At 27.1% G+C, this 21,101-nt stretch overlaps 1 protein-coding gene across 1 annotated transcript in view; it reads right to left on the bottom strand.

Moving 5' to 3' along the window:
* The window catches only part of LOC100198819 (ceramide synthase 1), a 25,404-nt gene extending 17,739 nt beyond the window's left edge, over positions 1–7,665 (bottom strand). The window contains exon 1 of the mRNA XM_065793586.1: positions 7,390–7,665. Coding sequence (XP_065649658.1) covers positions 7,390–7,614 — 225 coding nt within the window. The 5' untranslated portion in view covers positions 7,615–7,665. The remainder of the gene's footprint in view (positions 1–7,389) is intronic.
* Between the last annotated feature and the right edge of the window lie 13,436 nt (positions 7,666–21,101).

Genomic DNA, 21,101 nt, shown 5'->3' with positions numbered 1-21,101 from the left:
TTTGAAGTCTCTTATTTTATTTTATTTTGAGAATATATATATATATATATATATATATATATATATATATATATATATATATATATATATATATATATATATATATATATATATATATATATATATATATATATAGAGGGTTTTTTTTATTTGCTTTTTATAAAGAGATTAAAATTCTAAGTAAACTGCTTATCATAATATTTTCTTTTTAAAATTAAAATAAAATACGTTCCTCTAAAATTGTATTTATTTTTTTGAAAGATAAGAAATGGTTATTTTTTTAACTGAGTTTTTTTAACATTTTTAAAAGTAATTGTTTGGCTCTGATTTGGGTCCAAGTATTTGTTTACCAGTACGGATTCCATGAAAAAATTTACCCAATTTATAGTTCTATGGCTTCATATCTTCAAAACTTTAGTAATTAGTTAATTCATCGGTATCGGCATCGGCCTTTTCCTATCCATCGGCATCGGTATCGGCCAAAAAAGTGTTATCGGTACAGTACTAATATATATACATATATGTATGTATGTATCTATACATACATACATACATACATATAAACATACATATGTATGTTACATACATACATACATATGTATGTATGTATGTATGTATGTATGCATGTATGTATGTATGTATATATGTATTTTTTTATTTTTTTTTTGTTATTTCACCTCCCCAAGGCCCAGAAGGCCACTACAGATGAGGAGGCTACTTAATTGTGGTTATAACCCTCTCTCAACTCTATAACTCCGAAACACGAACCTTGACGAACAAGGCCGCTGCGCGGAGAAACAAGTTGAGCGCGGTACTACCAGGGACATGATGGGGATCGAACTCGGAACCTCTCGCTTATGAAGCAAGCGCTCTACCACTACACCACTACCGCATTCACAATTTTTCTTAAATTATGTATGTATGTATGTATGTATGTATGTATGTATGCATGTATGTATGTATATATATATATGTATGCATATATATATGCATTTATATAATATAGATACATACATACATTTGTATATAAACTTTGTTCAAATTCAATCCTTGATATGACCGGTTTACACATTATATTTTAATAAAATAAATTACCTTAACTAAAAAATTTAAATTCTGTTAATTTAGGATACACCAAGTATTTATAATATACATAAATATAAATATATATTATAGTAAATGTAATACACATAGACAAAGATGCATATAAATGTGGTTACTGTCTTCTCTTTTGGAAAACCAAACTAATTCAATGAAAATATATCGTTAATATTTAGACTATATATTTTATCTTTCAATATAACTTCATTATAAAATAGCTGCTTATCATTGGATTTTCATGACTCTCAATTAACATGATAATAGTAAATTCATATAGAATATATAAGCTAACATAATGAATTTTGGATTTAAGTTATTAAACATTTAAATATTAACGAATTTGTATTTTAACATTTTGCCTCACTTTATGTCACTTTTTCAATGGAAGATCGGCTTCAAAATTTTTTCTTAAATTATTAGGCTGGGTATGCCTATGCTGTATCCAGTAATTTATATATCTATGAATTAAACTAAGTTCATAAACAGTAAATCAAGAAAAAATAAATAAATAATGACTAACATTTTATTTGGTCTTTTATTAAAGGTTACAGAATCTTGATTTTTAAAAGATTAGTATGACTTGCTTTAGAAAAAAATTAGACCCATTAAACCCAGCTTTAGAAATTTATCTGATCCTATTGTGTCACAAAGTGTTGCAATTTTTTTAATATATTTTTTGTGAAACTTTTGTGACTTTATTACAAAGATTAAAATTAGAATTTTTCCTGCACTAACCTATAAATTTGAATTAAACGTAATAAAATCTTTCTCCTATCTTCCTTAAATGCAAAAGCAAAGTTGGAATATAAAAGCTGTATAAAAACTACAAATCAAAAAACAAACAATATAGCTTTTAAATCTGTGACAATTTATATAACAAAGAAACGTTGTCACAAAGGTCATTATAAAACTACATCATTTTAAAAACTATCTATAGTAAGAAAATTTGAAGAACTGATTTGTTATCTGCTCACAAACTCCATAACAAATAGTACCATCAACTCCATAATAATTTGATGAAAAAAATATTATAAATTATTGTATCAGTTAATTAAAGCATATGTTGTAAAATGCTTATGTCTAAACCATATTGTTACAAAATAAAAAGATGCAAAAAATTTACTAGAAAAAGTAGTGTTATTATCAACTTTGACTAAATCGACTAAAAGTAGACTAGTCGAAAGTCTAAATTAGTCAACTTTGAAAATCTAATAGTTGATTTCCTACAAATCAACTAAAAGTCGATTTAGTCAAGTAAAAATCTTAAATTCTTATACATTTTTGATTTATTTTTTCAATCGATTTAACTTCCAATCTTTAATTTTTGTTTGCTCATTTTATAACAATAACATATACAACTATTACTAGTTTTTTGTTAACTCTCTTAAAGTTTTATCTAATTCATCGCATTATATTCATCAACATTATTTATATCTAATTAAATGTTTGGTTATATATTTCTTTTTTTTCTTCTTTTGTTTACTTGCTGCTTGTGATTTTCAGTTTAGCAATAGTTAAGGCGGTCTAGGAATCATTGGAGCCTGGAAATAAGTTGTCCTTTTGTCGGAGCGGCCCTTCTCTTATATTGTTTTGTTCCATTATTATTTAAATGATATGATGTTAAAAAATAAAAAACAAATATAAACTATTTCCAAATTTCGACTAAATCAACTTTTGATAGACTTAGTTAATTTCAAAAATATAAGTCATTTTTAGAAAATATATTTGTCGAATTATTTAAAAGTCATAAAAACACAAAGAAAAAGTTTTGTTTTAAGAGGCCTGGAAAAGATTCCCTTTTAAAACATATATTTTCTATTTTAAAACCACATTTTCAGTTTAGCCAAAAATAAATATTTTGCCTATACCTTTAATTTGAATCATTATGCTAATTATCATCAACCAAATTACAACCATATGTAATTTAAATAGCAAAAACACTATTCGATATAGTATACTGCCGTCTTGGCCAGGAAGGCATGTGATTTCACTCCATAATATGACCCCGCAAATACAATTTGATTTTGAAAACCATAGCTGTTGCTTAACCACAGCTATTGATATGTTTTGAAAATTTGTATGCATTGTAAAAATCTCCTGAAAATTCTTAACTTAACTTTGAAGAAATTTAAAAAAAAACTTATCATAAAAAAAGAAAATAAATCTTTGGAAAAAAAATAACGAAAAAATAAATAAAAATAACTTAATTAAAACTAGATAAAAATTATATTTAACTAAAATAAATCATAAACTATAATGATAAGATTATTTAAATTACTTTTGAAATAAATAACTTTGAATCGTTTATCTTTACTAATGTTTTTATAATATAATATTATGCAAAACCCTTTTAAAATAAAGTAACAACTTACATCTAACGATTGTTTAATAAATGCGCACATTTATAAGTTAAAAAAATGGTTCTAAACTTTTTGCAGTAACATAAACAAAAGAAATAATAATTAGATCGTTTATTTAAAAAGTTGATATAATTTTTTTTCATTTAAAGACATTTATAATAAAAATACATACTTACATAAATATAAAAAATATATATGAAAAATCATTAACAGTGATTTGTTTCTTTATTTAAATGTGTTTCACTAATATAAAATAAAGTTTATTGAAGAGACAATTGTTGTTTAAAGTCGTAGATTATAAAACTTGAATTTTTTTTTTAATTTTAATTTCAAAAAAATCTTAAATACTTAAGTAATATAAATAAAAATTTATATAACTTTCATTGATACCTTAATTAAAATCATAAGTTACTTTATTTAAAAGCGTTTTACAAATGTTTTTATATTAGCAAAATGCTTTTAAATAAAGATAAACATGTCGAAGTTATTTATTTTCAGCATAATTATACAGATTATTTATAACATAAAACAAGACTAATATAGCTAAAAATATCATATTTACAACTCAATTGTTTCAATATATCTTGTAGATAAATTTTAATTCAACGAATAGTATGTGTAGTCACTGAAGTAAAATTTGGTATTTTGGAAGACTAATTTAAATTTGATTAATTTAATTTTCAGACCTTAGTGTTAGTTCTGATAATTTTGTTTTTCTTGCTTACAAATTGCAGCTATTTAAGTCTTTTCAACTTTTTAAAATTTACAAAATTTCAATTATTAAGAGGAACTAACAAGTTAAAAAAAAATTGTGCACTTAAATATAAACTATATACAAACTATTAATCACTATCATGATTGCTTTTCACACCTTTGCAATTGGTTTTTCTTTAAAAAAAATATTTTCACAATTATTTTATATATTATTATAGAATGTTTTTGTCTGAAGTTTTTAATAAGGGTCATCTATAAAGTACATCACGCTAAATTTAACTTTTAAATTGAAGTATGATCATTTGCTCTCTTGTGACATTTTAAATTTTAATTACTTTAAATATCTGAGTGGTCAATAATATCTGAAATCTATTTTAAAGTTATGAGATTTAAATTTACTTTAAAATTAATGGATAAAATACATAACAAGTAAATTTACGTTTAAATTAAATCAAAACAACCAGCTAAGTTACTACAGTTAAGTTACTCTACTAATAAATATACATAATATGCTCAAAAACCTTTACTTGCCATAGAAATTTTTCTATATTTCTATGGCAAAAAACTCTCCTAAAACGAACATGGAGAGCCATGCGAGTTGCTCCTTTAAACAGCTTTTTACGAGAGCTTATGGTTTTTGTGCAATACATCTATTTATTCTTTAAATAAATTCCTTATTAAATACAAAATTTAATTTTATACTTCTTACAAGAATAATATCAATTTATTTTTTCATTACAGGATTTTTTTAAGAAACTAATCTTTTATTTAAGAAACCAATCAGTTAACCCAATCCAATTAAAAACATTGCGCTTCAATTGGCGCTCTTTTCTAATTTTTTTTTTTAATGCAACAGCCATACTTTAATAAAGCATAGCAGTTTATTATGAAATTATTAGTTTATTTTTAAAATAACTTTTTCATCTTAGTTACAACAATAGTGCTTTTATAAACAAGTTTGCAAACTTGACCATATTGTCATTAATGATATAGTGGTATTACACGATATTATATATTTAAATAAATAAACAACCGCATTTTGTAAGCAAAAAAATATCAATCTGAAAAAAAAAGTCAAACTTAAACTTTGTCTTTTCTATTCTATGTAGTTTACACAAGTTTTTTTTAATTTTTCTTATCAATATCTAAAAAAAAAAAGTTAATACTTATGAAAACATTATACTTTTGCAAGAGCCATAAAGCTCCCATAAACCACTTTAGGGGAGAGTAGTGCTTCCCACCTGAATAAACTTCTAACTAATAATTATTTTAACAAGAAATTTTGAATATGAAAAACACAATAGCTTTTTTTTCATTTTATTTGTAGCAAAATCAAGATTAAATATTTTCTATAAAAATGCAAATTGTTTTTAGGAATTCATTTTAAAAAGAAATTCTGTTATCCAAAAAATTTCTAATTTGAAATTTGAAAATTTTTAAGTTAAAAAAAAATGACTAAAATAATACTAAAAAATATAAAAATAATAGAAGATAATTGAAAGATATTTTTGCGAAAACAATCAGATGCAAATAATTATGGAAAAAAATATTTCAAGCATTATCAGCCTTTATATTTATCCTTGAAACTAGTAGCTCATGAAGACAGAGTTAGATATGCAAAAAAAAAAAAAATTAAGTTCCACACTCTGATGAATCAAAAACAAAAGGACTGCACCATAAAAGTAAACAAATCTTGGACACACATATTAATTATCAAGAAAATAAAGATCACAACTTCTACCAATCAGACAAATACTCTTTAATATATCCAGGTAAGAAAGAAAATATTTTAATCTGAGTTGATAGTAAAAGAAAAGCTGTAGCAAAGTGGTCAGAGTTCTGGCTCAGAACCAAGACGTTCGTGGTTCAAAACAGGTTCTAGCCCAATAAGCGGCATTCTTAAGGAAGGAAGCGCGAAATATTAGATAAAATAAAAAAAACATTTTTAAAAAAGGCATTACAATATATCAAATAACTTGGACTACTCCCGAAGTTGAAGAGATAATAGGGGAGGAGTGAAACAATTAAGAAGCATAAGTTAAGCCTTGGTTAGAAAAGTGGAGGGTTGAAAAAATTGCAATAACCCATTTATACAATTGAGACTAAAGTTGCTTTGAAGATTGTTTCATTATATGATTTCTAAAGATAATGACTTTTATATGCCTATACTCCAAAATTTTTATTTTGTTTAATAGTAAAGCAGAACATCAATTCTGCTTTACTAATAAACAAATGTAGAAAGAATAAATATATTCTTGTGGTGAAGATGAAGTATGAATAAGAAAATGGAGGGGTAAGGTGAGCTCCGGCTAATAATAATTCTTTAAAAAAAAAAAAATTAAAAGCCTATTCAAGGATTTCTGTTCAAGGGAGTTAGACAACCCCTAAAAATGTGTTTTATTTACTTTTAAATTTTAAAATTTTTTATTATGCAGTGCACAATTAGGTGTGATTGAATAAAAATTGCTTTTGAATAACCCTATCTAAGTAAGTATATTAGTCTAATTAGTAGGTAAAAATACAATTTAAAAAAAAGTGTTGATCATATATTTTTGATGGCTCAAAAAAAAAAAAAAAGTCAAAAATTTTTAAGTTTTAGCTGAAACCATTTTTTAAGACTTCATAATTATTCACTGAAGTGAAACATAGCAGTGAACTTTAAAAATAAGTAATTTTTAGGTTTTGAGTTATATTCAAATAACATATATAGAATAAATTATGGTTTTTAAAAAATTAAATGTTAATGTTTTAAAATTTAACTCCAGAGTTATTCAAGATTTAAAAATAAAAAGTCTTCTGAAATTTCATTTAAAAAGAAGAAGCTTAAAAGTCTTAAGCTTCTAAGTCTCTAGTATAAATATAATATTGCTTCGATAGGTTACATTTTTAAGAAAAATCAATCTTAATGGCCACATTTCAAGAACCACAAAAGATATTAAACTTTTTTTTAATATTACAAAAGTGTTATTTACTATAATACTATCCTTTGATCAATCCTTTGAAAATAAAAAACCTTTTTAAAAAAAAACTACTGTGTTTTTATGTAAAAATACTGTGTGTATGTAATAATATAAACAACAGTAATAGTATTATAGTATAACTATATTAACTTTTATAATAATTATATAATAATAATCTGTCTGTAATTTTTATCATAAAATAAGGATATTGATTAATTTTGTTAAAAAGAAAAAAATTACAGAAATTAACTCACTTTGAGAAGACAAATGGTTACAACGTATCTATGCAGCGTAAATAGCACGGCAAACATTAAAATTGCTACAAAATCATTGGAAACCATTTGGTTTGCTTCTGATACATCAGATAAAAATGCATCGGTAATCTGTTCGTATGGTCCAACAAGTGACCATTGTTTTTGTAGCTGCTGCCACGAGAGCATGCCCATTTCAGCCAAAGTGTAATTTATAGAACTTGACATTTTTTTATATGTTAACTATTCATAAGAAATAAAAAAAGTTGATATAACTATAATTATTTTTGAAAATAGGTGCAATCTGTAATTGTAAGCAATAAACTAATAACTACAAAACACATTAAAGCAAACAATTATCGGAATGCTCAAATGTGCTTTGTAAGGGGTGCGGCAATAGATTTGATGTAGAAATCTGCACGGGATCGAAATTCATTCCCATACCAACCCGCAGCATAAATTTTTAAGCATTTATAACAACAATTTAAAAGCCTTTTGATCTTCTTAACAAAGACTTTTTAAATGTCACAATGAACGAGAAGTGTGGGCTATAATTGTAATTATTTTTATTTATAGCTATTACATATGTATATTTGCATTAAATACAAGTTCCATGTCTTATTATCTCCACTGTTTTATTACCTATTTCCATAACTTAAAATACATACATTTACATATTTACATATACATTTAAATTGTCACAAAGTCATTGGAACCATTTGGTTGGCTAAGAAATAGAATAACAGTGGAAGTCTTCCGCATTTCAACTTTTTACCAGTAATATTTTTTTAAAGCGAGGCATGCACACACACACACACACACACACACACACACACACACACACACACACACACACACACACAAATAAATCTGATTTAGAGGAGAATATTGATTTAAAGAGTAATTTTCCATCCCGCCAATTTTTAATTCCATAATTAATGCGAATACGTTATTTGTATTAAATTAAAACAGATAATGGAATTTAAAAAATTAGTTTGGCTTGAGCCGCAGAAGTGCCCTTTTAATGACGCATACGAAATACAAATGACATCATTTGTAAGCATTGAACTGCTAAACTGCGTACGTAAACAACTACGCAAAACGATTGAAAAAAAAGTCGAAAAAAAAATTTAAATATTAAATAAAGATTATATGGCAAAATAAAATAAAGTATTCTTTATTTTTAAAACTTTAAAATTAAAATGGCAAAAAATAAAATTAAATGAAGACAAAACAAAAAAACTTTTTAATTTTTTTAGCCTATTCATAAATTTCAAATATTGAAACCAGCATGTAATGTATGTTTGTATTTTTTTAAAAGCTGATTTTAAAGCTACCGGTTTTATGCTTTTTAACCGAATATAGCTTTTTTAAAACTGGTTTTATAGCTAAATACATTTTAAAACTGGTTTTATAGCTAAATATATTTTAAAACTGGTTTTATAGCTAAATATATTTTAAAATTCTAATTATTTAAAAATAATAAGAAGGAACAGTTTTATACAAAAAAACAAAATTCGTTTTAAAAAAAAAATATTATAAAAGCTTTTTTCGAGTATACACTTAATTAAAAGTTGTTGAAGGTAGCAAGGATACTCATATCGGAAGGAAGCTTAATATTCATCAATGAAAAATACATGAAATATGGACTTTTGGTGTTGATTGGTATTATTTACTTGTTTTATTGACTTTTGGTGTTCGATTTAACGTTCAGACCAATAGTTTAAATCGAAACAAAATTCGAACACCAAAATATTCAAAAACGAGATATTTTAATTCAATTTTGTTTCGAAATTGATAAAAAAAAGTAAATATAAACTTTTATAAAGAAAAATTTAACAAAAAGTTTGAATATGGTTTGAATAAAACTCTGCTAAAAATTAAATAACCTCGTTAACTCGGTTATAATAAAGATTATGGCTTATTTGTAAAAGTATTTCTGTTTGCATCTTTGCTTTAATATAACTTTTATCTAATTGTCAAACGGAAATGTTTTATAACAAAAATTTTGAAAATTTAAATTATAATCTTGTCCGGATAATCGTTATCTCATGAAGACAAAAACAATTTTTTTCAAAAAGCTTAGCTAAAAAGGTATGTACTAATCCTTGTAATTTTATTTACATGCAACATGTTTGATGTAACAAAGTATCTAGAAATTTACAGAATCCTAAAGTATTTAACATTTTAACGCTGTTGCAAAGGCAGATATTTTTGATGTTTCAGATATGACACGTTCAGGCATTATGCAAATCCAAAACTTAAGTATATTCATGCTTTTGTCAAATGAGAATGTCCGATCACCGCGATATTTTTGTCAAAAAATCGCGGTGATCGTAGCCTGAGAAAACAAATAACCCCAAAAATTCGCTTTCCCAACCCAGAATGTAAAGGCATTGAGTTATAAATAAATAAACTTTATTGGCTTTTTACATTAAACTTTTAGTAATGTTTTAGCGTTCGAAAGTTAGGACCATGTGAAATTTTTTGGGATATTTTTGTTTCCATGTTCTAATCACCTCGATATTTTTCACAACAAGTTTAGAGTTGGCACAATGCTTGAAATGACACTTTTTGAAACATTAAAAAATCCTGTCTACGTCACGGTTTTGATGTCATCTTTTTCAGTAACTTAGCATGAATCATTAAACCCCCGTGAAATAATTTTTATTGTTAGCACATAAACAAGGTTGGTCAACCACAATAGTATTTTAAAAAGGCGAAAATCAAAATGCTTTTATAGTTGAAAAAATTCTAATAACTAAACGAATTAGCAACATGTTAAAATACTTTTGTTTGTGTTTAAAACAGCTGTTAACAAACTATAAACCTGTGTGTGGTCTCATAACATATTAAATATTATGTACAAATGTTATATTATGAATAAAAAATTAAGGTTTAAAATGTTGTTGTATTAACAAAGGTTGGAGGGGCGAGTTATATAGGTAACACGTAATCTATAAAGTATATCCGGCTGTTTAAGTGCAAACTTAATATCTTCGAACTTGCATTTATAAGAACTTGCTGTAAAAGTTTAAATAAATGCAAATCTGAACGCGCCGAAATGGCAATGTGCGTCAAACGGTTAAAAAAGTAACAGAGTAAGCGCTAAGTCTCAAGTGCAAAGCACTCATTTATAAGCATGCTGAATAGTAAATTGTAGAAACTGGGGTGAAGTGAAACAAATTTTTTGTGTATATTTTTATGGAATATAGAAAGCATAGTTTTATATACTCCATAAAAAAACAAAAATATGGGTTTAAAATAAACTTATAATTTAGTCCCGAATTATGTTTAAAGAAATAGGTAAGGAATTTGTGATGATTTAAGTTAATTTTTTGTATCAGTTAGCCCATATCTAGCTAATAAAACTCCTTTGATGACATAATAAAATTGATAATTTTGGTTTTCCATTTCTTCTAAAACAAAACTACTACCTTGTCATATACCTATTCGTTTTATTGATGAAATTCAAATTAAAAGAGCAACTGGTACAAACCTTATGGGTAACTATGTTGATGAAAACCTTAGTTGGAAATATCACACTGAATTCTTGTCTAATAAAGTTGCTAAAAGTATAGAAAAACTGTATGAAGCTAAAATTTGTCATTTAAACTATACAAATATTGCTTGGTGTGCCAATAAATATAAACTAGAGCCTCTTTATTTCAACAGAAGCATGTTGTTTATCTTATCAATTTTAAAGGCAAATTGCTATAGGACTTTTATTTAAAATGAAAGTTCTTATTGTATATCAGCTCAATATTTTTAATATACTTTTTTTTATGTTCAAATGTAAAATAAATTCCTCCCAAGTTTTTTTTCCAAAATTTATATTTTGGAAAAAAAAAACTTGAAAGGAATTCGTTTTACAAACACCTAAAAAACCCGACACTTTAACATATAGAAAAAAAATTAAGTCCTTAAGTTAGATATTTGACGAGGATATAAAATAAGTTTATCTTTTTTTTTTCATCAATATATTTCCTTAATCGTTTTGTTTCAGTAACCAATTTATCCAAGCATTTCAGAATACTGTTATATGAAACTGTTGACAACCCCGCCCTCGACCATATGTTTAATAAATCATCAGCCACTATTTTATTTACGTCTCTGATTGATCATTCTACAGAGTCTAAGGATTGAAGGTTTTTGCGAGTCTGATATATAGATTATGCTTAAAGACTCTTGTCGGCAATCGGCTCTTTGGATTTATTGGTTGGTAATTCGCAAGGTTTGGATTAAATTTTTCTTCGAGGCCATCATGCAATCTAAAAAGAGTAAGAATAAAAAATCATTTAGAATCCACATTTACAATAAATAAATAAAAACATGTCATATTCTCTTTTGAACGTAAATATCAAGAGCCCACTACATAAATATCAAGAGCCGTACGTAAATATCAAGAGCCCACAAATCAGTACACAAACATTCAAACAATCATACAATTTGTTAAATTTATAGGGTTAATGGAAAAAATAGGCATAATTTATTCAATAAAATTTGAAAATTGAATTTGAATTATTTGTGAATTTGAACTATTTAAAAAAACCATTACTTTAAAAATTCAAGCAAAAGTTGCCCCCATAAGATGTTGTAGGAAGCTCAAATTTTCATCGTTTACTTATTAATTTCATATTATAGCAACTTTTTGTAGTAGTGACAATAAGTTAAATAAATATGACCCACCTTAATGTACACCCTATGTGCAACCTATTGTTGAGTAAAGTACTGAGTAAATATTTCCTTGTTGATTTGATATGTTAATTATTTGTTTATTAATCTATATATTTTTTTATCATTATTTTTATCTGCTTAACCTTTATTTATTAGGAAATAATCATTTCACCATGTTGCACATCATTTCACCATGTTGCACATCATTTCATGAAATGATATGCAAGATGGTGAAATGATGTGCAAGATAGTGAATTCACTATCTTGCACATCATTTCACTATCTTGCACATTAGGGTGTCCCAAATTTTCACTTTTTTTTTATTTGAATGTGCATGCAGTTTTTTCCCATTCTCTTATGTCCCCTGATAGTAAATATATATAAAAAAACATTTTCGGAAATCGATTTTAGCTATATATAAAATTCCATTTTTTGTTAAAAACCTAAATTTACACATTTTCTTAATAAAAATACAAAAATAATTAAAAAAATATGTATTTTACGAATAATAAACTGTATATTTTTTAACTGGGATTTAGAAAGAACCTTTTTAAGCTTCTTTCTATTGTCCCTTGCCACCAGCATTAAATTTTGTTGCATAATGCCAGATTTGTATCCACCTGCAAAGTCCTGAATAAGGCGTATGTTCCTTTCTGCAAAATCGTTAACGCAAGTCAAATTTTTAACAAATTTTTTGAATAAATCTAATGACTTCAAGGCTTTTTCCTTCCTCCACAGTTCTACTTCACCATCAGAGACTTCAGCAATTTTCAACAGAAGCCATCTTTCCGGACCTACCAAGAATGTATAAAGCATCAGCCATAAAACTAAAGATTAAAATTTTGTTACCATTAATATTTATCATATTTTTTATTAATATGTGAATTATAATACTTACACAAATTTTATTATTTATCGATAAGGTTTTATTTTTTCAATATACTTTACCTGGCTTCATGGCAGGCTCCAGAATGATGGAAACAAAATCCAGGTACTTCTCCTCCCAAATAGAAAACAAAAAGCTCACATAGTTTCCTGTAATCACTCCTGACTAATGTTTTTGAGTCAAGGACTTCTTTTCCAAACTCCAGAGCTTTCTTAGCAATTTCATAAAGGGGTGACCCAGTCTGAAGCTGACTCCAATCAAACCTAACTAGGTCTAGCATCTTGTCCACTTCTTTCTTGACTGAATACCAATTTTTCTGGAGTTTGACATACAGCCCTTTTCTTGGGCCCTTCGTCTTCTTTCCAGTCAAAGCCTCCATAAAGTGTGAGATGTGTATTTCTAGCATATGTCTTCTACAGAGAAACCATAAAAGTGGAGTGTTAAGGATAGAGCTAAGGATAACAACAGCTCCAGAGTGTATTTCAGTATTTGATGCCGTAGTGTCGCAGAAAACAGCAAATATTTGATCAATGTTGAAGTATTCTAGCAGATTCAAAATTCCTACAGCTTGGTCACTACCTTTGGAACTTGCTGTCTGAACAACACCTAGCAGAACGTCATCTGTGTCATCTATATCAGGGGATGTAACACTCACCGCTATTCTTTCTACAGAAATAGTTATTTTCAGATCTTCTTTAATCTGTTTCACGCGTTTTCCATCAAAATGAACACATAGCTATTTTCCCTTCAGAGTAGTTATAATTTCTTGCCTGAGTTTATCTCCTACTGCCTCTTCTAACTGTATTTTTTGGAATCTCTATCTATGAACTGTACTTCTTGATAGAATAATATCTTCTAGATTCACACCAGCTTTATTGCAAATAGGAGCTACTATAGAAGTTTGTAGTCGTATACCTACTTTGTATCGGGCGGAAACTGCAGCAGTACAGTCAACCAGATCTTCAGCATTTATACTTATCATTATCTTAGATTTAGTAGAATGACTGAGTCTATTAGGTAAATATTCATCATCTAAAGAATCTAAATTTGGTTCCGATTCAGATTCATTTTCAGATGAATGCAAAGGGACCTCAAGGTCATTGGATTTTACTGCATTCATTGTGATTCTACCTTTACCTATTGCCTCCTCCATCCTCTTGAGCCTAATATTTTTATTTTCAACTGAATTTTGTAATACCTCATCAATTTCTTCTGTAATATACATGTTTCGCTCTCCTTTTTGATCTAGATAGAACTGAATATCCTCATCTTTGGAATTCTCAGAACGAAAACGATTCTGATTTACTTTTTGTTCAAAATTTGCTAATGAAATATCAAAGAGTGTATTACTCTCCTCTAAAAACTCTGTCTGTATCTTAGAGAAGTTGCCATCACTAGAGTTCCAGTTCAATGATTTGAGATGATACAAATTTATGTACTTATTTTGGAGTTTCAGTATCTTATCCCTGACACTGAATCCACTGATGATAAAATCTTGAAACCCTGCTTTCTTCCAAGTGTCTATTACAGCAGAGGCAACACATCTTTGTCCAGAATTCTTGCAGAAACTTTACAGATCAGATCCCTGTTCTCATGTTTCTGAGGGCAGGTTACTATCAACTTAGTAGATTGAATCTTATAGATCTAAAATAAAAATAGACAAGTATTAATCATTATGTTATTTTTTTTTCTTACGTAATTTTTTGCCTCATTGTGTCTCATTTGTAACACTTGTGTTAAACTGGACGTATCTAAGAATATTTCCAATGGTTGCCAGCTGGTTTATTGGAAGCCCATTGATTGTGTACTTTAAGAGAAAAAGTAGCCTCCTTGGATCAGTTGACAGGCTGTACTTTCTCTTCTTACTCTTCTTTTTTTTGTTTTTTTGAGTACGACCCATTTAAGTTATTAATTTTATTATTAGTTAATCCTAAAACAATGTTAAAAAAATTTAATTCTAATTTCCCTCTAAAAAAATTACATTTTATGATACAATTTTCAAGTAAATATATGTATATTGAAGATATTCATAACTATTACATAATTATATATGAAAAAATTAATTCTTATTTCAGTAAAATAAGTTTCTAGTTATTACTATAAGCTGTTAAAATCAAAATAATAAACAAAAACCAGTTAAAACAAAACAGTATACAGAAAACACAAAGGTTGTTCAAGTAGTCATTATTATCAACATTTTCTGTGAATCAGGCTTCAATAAACCTTCTATAAAAAAAAATGTCAGATGGATTGATTCTTATATAGTCTAAAATCATTGGTTTTCAAATCCTCTAGAGTAAGGGGCATTAAAATTGTAAAATTATTAGATCCGCATCTAAAATAGTGTTATAAAATGTCAAATTTTATCAAAAATGAAGAAATTCAGATTTTACATATAGCTGAAATTGACTTCAAAAAAAATTTTTTTTTTGGGACACCCTATTGCACATGTACCATCACTAGTAATTGTGAGATATTAGTTTTGTTTTATTTGTTTAATTTCCTCAAACTAATCTAAACGGTACTAGTTCAAAATTTTTTTTAGAATGTTCGACATTCGAATGTTTTGATAGTTTGTTCTAAAATGCATGTGACTCAAAATTAATTATTAATAGAGTGCTCCATTAAACTTGAATGTAAAACAACAATACTTGTCAATGTAGTTTTTCATTAAAAGAACTATATAAATAATTTGATTATCAAAAATCTACATGTATTTAAAATTCTGTTCAAAGCATATTATACTGATATAAGTAAGTTTTTTGAGCTTGCCTCTTTATTTTCCTGTTGAGGCATACCAAAGTTTCTCGCCCCAGTTTCTTTATTTTGACTTTAATGTACCTTTACTTGTTGTCATGCAACGATTGATGAGTTCGCCGGTATACATGCATGCAACGATTGATGAGTTCGCCTGTATACATGCATACAACGATTGATGAGTTCGCCGGTATACATGCATACAACGATTAATGAGTTCGCCTGTTTAATGTAGTTTGCACTACAATAAAATAAATGAATACTGAAATCATTTGACGCTCTGTTTAGTACATCAACACTGTTTGCTCATTTGCAGATTTGTATCAACTTAATACCAGTTTATTTTGTATTACATGTATTAAATATTTCTACAAACACGTAGCGCAAACTATTTATTTTCATAATTGTTTTACTTATAATAAACGTTTTCTGAGTAGCGTGAGGGCTTATAATAGTTATCAAATTATTGGTTTTAAAACCATGCAGTTCTTGTTTCAACTCCAATTAGAAAAAACTCAAATGAAAGATATTCTAAATAAATTTGTTGTAAAATATTAAACCAATACGCTTAATCTGTAGAACAATTCAAAAAACCTTTTCGTGAATCAAAACTTACAAGTTTCTCAATTTTCTATCGCAACCCAATGCTCTGTATTCATTTTCTATCGCAATCCAATGCTCTGTAATCATTTTTTATCGCAATCCAATGCTCTGTAATTATTTTCAATCCAATGCTCTGTAATTATTTTATAAATTTGAGCTTTAAACTTGGATAAACCAGCAGCTCAAAAGTTAAAATTGAACTTTATTGATCGAAATTCATTACTTAATATTTTTTTTAATAACAAATAATAATTTTATTTCTACCGCTAATGGTTGGATTTTACCTCTTTAGGATCACCTGTCTTGTAAATGTCTTTTTTAAAGTATAATTTTTAATTTAGTAATTCTAAACATTTTTTAATTTATCTTTATGTTGGAAATGAAAATTTTAAATAATTATTAGGTATATATAAGTATTGAAAAAAAAAAAAGAAAGTATTTTCCAGTTTGCAGTTGAAACGTTTTGGTTATAAGTTTATTTCCAGTTAATCAGTTACCCATTAGGTGTGAGTGTCACATAATGTCATTATTTCAGATGATTCCAGTTTACTTAAACCATGGCGTAACTCTTTAAATTTTTAATAAAGACTAAATAATTTTTGATAAGATATGATCTCAATTCATCTGTCAAATGTATTGCTTTGTTTTTCAAGGCTGAAAAGAAAAAAAATTTTCCTTAATTCTGGGATTATTTTTTTTAGACTTGGTTTTAGCGTTGTTTAATGACTTTTCTCTACTGCATTGTTACTTTGATTGGCGAACAAAGTTACAATTAAAAGAATTCTTTCTGATCTTTAGTTGTTTGGATCATACTTCTATGAATAAATACTTCATTTGATAATTTGCACGTCTTTAATGTTAGTTTTATATTTTATAAACACATATGTGCATAAAGTATCTTATATTATCTTAAAACTTTTAATGTAGATCATAAATTACTTTTTCTTGTTATTTGTTTTGAAGTATTTTTAAACTTTATTAATTGTATTGTTAAAACAAACTTTGAAATAGTCTGCATTATTGAATTGTTTTGCATTTTAGGAAAATAAGGGACTTGATGACAAAACTATCTTTCCTTGTCCTTGCCATCTCTATATAATATGTACGGCTAAATAAATGAAAAAAAAAATGTATCTTTATTGAAGAAGTATTTTTTAAATATTACGCAAAACAATATCCCTAATACTTTAACTTTTTATTGTTCTGTTGTCATATCGAAGTCGAAGTAGATAATAACAAGTATGCGTTTGCAAAATAAATTTGTACAAGACTGTAAGTTTAATAAAAGCCAATTAAGAAAATTAATTATAAGTATGTGCATATTAAAGGATTTTTATAAAAGAAATTTAAAAAAATTATTTAGTATGACATCCACTAATATTAGACCGTGTTCACACCCTGTTCTTGTTTGCACTTGTTAAAATGCTGAAAATTTTTTTCAGTATTTTAACAAGTTGTTGTTTAAATTTTTAAAGTGTGAAAGCATTTGTACGAACTATTTGAAACTAACCAAAAAGCTTTAAAAATGCATAGTAGTTGTTTTTAATTGACACTTTTTACATTTTTTTATCGAGAGAGTAAAAAATACCAAGATTAACTATTTACATCATTCTGGGCAACATGAGTTTCTTTTTTTCTTCGTAGGTGCATTCAGATCCGTCATGGTATTCTGAAGTATGACGGGGCTAGCTTGGCGTAGTTTTATAGATAAATGCTGTTCAATTACAGCAAAAGATTTAACCATACGACACGAACAGCACGGACTCACGCATTGCACCTATACACTTACAGCCGCCTATACAGCCTGTTACATCATTTTGCATGCTTTTTTTTATTTTATAGATATATTATCATTGTTTAAACTTATCCTTATTTAGATAACATTTTTTCTAAATTAAATAATCTATCGGTTGGAACATTTATGTATGTATGATGTGTATAAAAATAATAAATTTTTTTCAAAAAGATTATGTTTGCAACTAGTTCGAGCATAATGCCATAGCAACAAAAAATACCATAATAACAGTAGTCATCTTCTTGCTTTTTTCTTCCCAAATTTTTAAATTGATGATAACCATTTAATCAGGGTCTCTACAGCTATATTGATAGTGTTACTTTTCTATTTAATATATAGATTAGTCTTGCAACTCCCACAAACTCCAGTCGAAAGTTCAAACTGAATCTCGGGTCAACAAAATCTTTGAGCAGTCGAATAAACGAACGATTTTTCCCTAAAGGTAGAAATTTTTGTCTCTATAGAAGCAACAGAAATAGGCCACATCTTATATTTTCTGAATGAAATTTTGCTCTTTGTAGGTTCATTTTGAAACAAAATGTTTTCGTTCAGTATTTTCTATATTATATTCTTTTAATTTTATCAATCAGTATTCTAACAAAATTACTAATTTAAACAAATTATCAGACAATTGATGAACTAAACTAACCAGCAGGCACAAGCGTCCGTGGGACATATATACGACGACTTATGGGCGTTACAAGTCCGTAGTACGTCAGCGAGCACATTCGTCTGAACGACATTTTTAAGACGTCCAGCGAACGTTTGGTGCCCGCTGGATAATTTGTTTGAATTTTGAAGTTTTTTGTGCGGATCTTAAGCAAATCTGAACAAAAATACTCTCAGTAAACGCCCCCAGTATCTCTCTGGTAAAAGAAAAATAGTTTTTGAAAAAAAAGAACGACTTTAAATACAACCATAATTTAATAATAGATTTCAAATTTCATAAATTGATTTTTTTGGCGTTTAGAAAAAAGCTTTATATGGCTGTGGTTTCCATTTTAACAACTTCCGAATACTTTTCAATTTCTTCTGTTTTATAAAATAATTCCACACAGCGGAAAGCATTTTGGTGGGTTTTTTTTGTATTGTTTAAAGTTACTTAAAAATTATCTGTCACACATAAAGCTTTCTATACCATCTTTTAATTTTTTCATTACTATTCTCTATAATGACACACACACACACACATATATATATATATATATATATATATATATATATATATATATATATATATATATATATATATATATATATATATATATATATATATATATATATATATATATGAATAAAGAAAATATCTTTATATCATTATGTATAATATTGTATAGTTAAAAGAGTGCTTAATAGATAATCTAGAGCTATATAGTATTTATGTTACTGTTACCTGCGGTACCAGAACTAGCTAAATGTTTATATTATAATATAATTTGATATTGTAACTCTGAGTTTCATGTGTTACAACAATCACCAGGCAAGTAGTAAAAGTTTAATTTTGCTGCGATTTGTTTAGTGGACGTTACGATTTATATTTGTATTTTAGATCGTTACGGGACGGAAATTGTTTAGTAGTTGGGTTAATAATTAGCTAAATGCTGATGTTTATAATATAATTCATGCCACAATCATCAGGCATGTAGTAAAAGCTTAATTTTTCTACGATTTGTTTAGTGGACGTTTCTTTTGGAATCTTTTGTCATATTTTTGTAGATTCTGTGGGTTTATTCAGACAAAGTAAACCCGAGAGAAGCAAAAGAACCAAAGTTTTTTTACGTCAAAACGTCTTTTTCTGTACGAAAAATAACTTAAAATCGAAAAATTAGATACAAAAATTGTACACTAATATGTAAAACAAATAAATTTAATTCCGATAAAAGTTAAATATAACGTTGTGCAAACGTAAAATACGACGTTGAATCAACCTAAAATATTACGCAATGCCGACTTAAAATACAACGTTGGGCCATTGTTGATTTTTCGTTGTTGGTGACGTCGCATTTGTAACCAAAATGATATAAAAACAACCTTGGCGGTCGATGTTGGGCCAACGCAATGTGCAACATTGTTCTAACGTTTTATCAACGTATGTGTGGTAGCTGGGTTATGTATATTATAAAAATGAGTGGACCAAGTATGGATTCTTGTGGATTACCACATATTATATTCATTTATAGATAAGAGATAGAATTGTTATTCTAAAAAAACAGCTTTCGGTAAGGAAGATATAAATAAAAATTTTTGAATAACTGGGTTTTATCTTTAATAACATATGACATTAGTTTTTTTTTAACAGGATTTGATGATTGACGGTATCAAATGCTTTAGACAAATCAATGAACACTCCTAATGTAAAACAAGATTCTTTAAAAGAGTCAGTTATATTGCGCGTAAGTTGAAGAATGACATGCTTGGTTAAATTATTATTTTTTTAAAACCAAATTAGTTTTCGTATAGAATTTCATTTTCAATAAGATAAGAGTATATTCGGTTATATATTATTATTTCTTAAAATGTTGAAGAAAATCGGAAGAACTAAAATAGGGCGATAATTTGTTATACCTGTACGGTCTCCTGTCTTAAAGATTGGAGTTTATCGGGAAAAGGCTCGAGCAGAAGATATTCTCAAAGTTTTGTAAAAAATATCTTTTATAGTATCGTAAGAATCAATCACATTATTTGTGTTAATATCATTATATCCAGTTGCTTTATTTCGTTTTAATGACTGGAAATCAAGTTCTTTAAAAGTTATCTCAGTAAAAATTTGATTAGAGTTTTTATCTTTAATGTATGAAATATTTATCTTTAATGTATGGATTAATGTTGCCTAATTTTGTCCCGATGATGATGAAAAACTTGTTTATTTCAAATGCGATATCATTTGAGTCAGTTATTAATTTGTTGTTAATTTGTAAAAAGTTTGGGAGTGAATTTTGTAATCCAAAGCAGGGCCGCTGAGAGGGAGGGACTGGAGCGGCATACATGCCCTGGGCA

Source organism: Hydra vulgaris, chromosome 03 (assembly GCF_038396675.1).
Source record: "Hydra vulgaris chromosome 03, alternate assembly HydraT2T_AEP".
NCBI classification, from domain to species: Eukaryota; Metazoa; Cnidaria; class Hydrozoa; order Anthoathecata; family Hydridae; genus Hydra; species Hydra vulgaris.
Note: the sequence above shows the minus strand (reverse complement) of the source record. Positions and strands in the feature narration are given on the sequence as shown.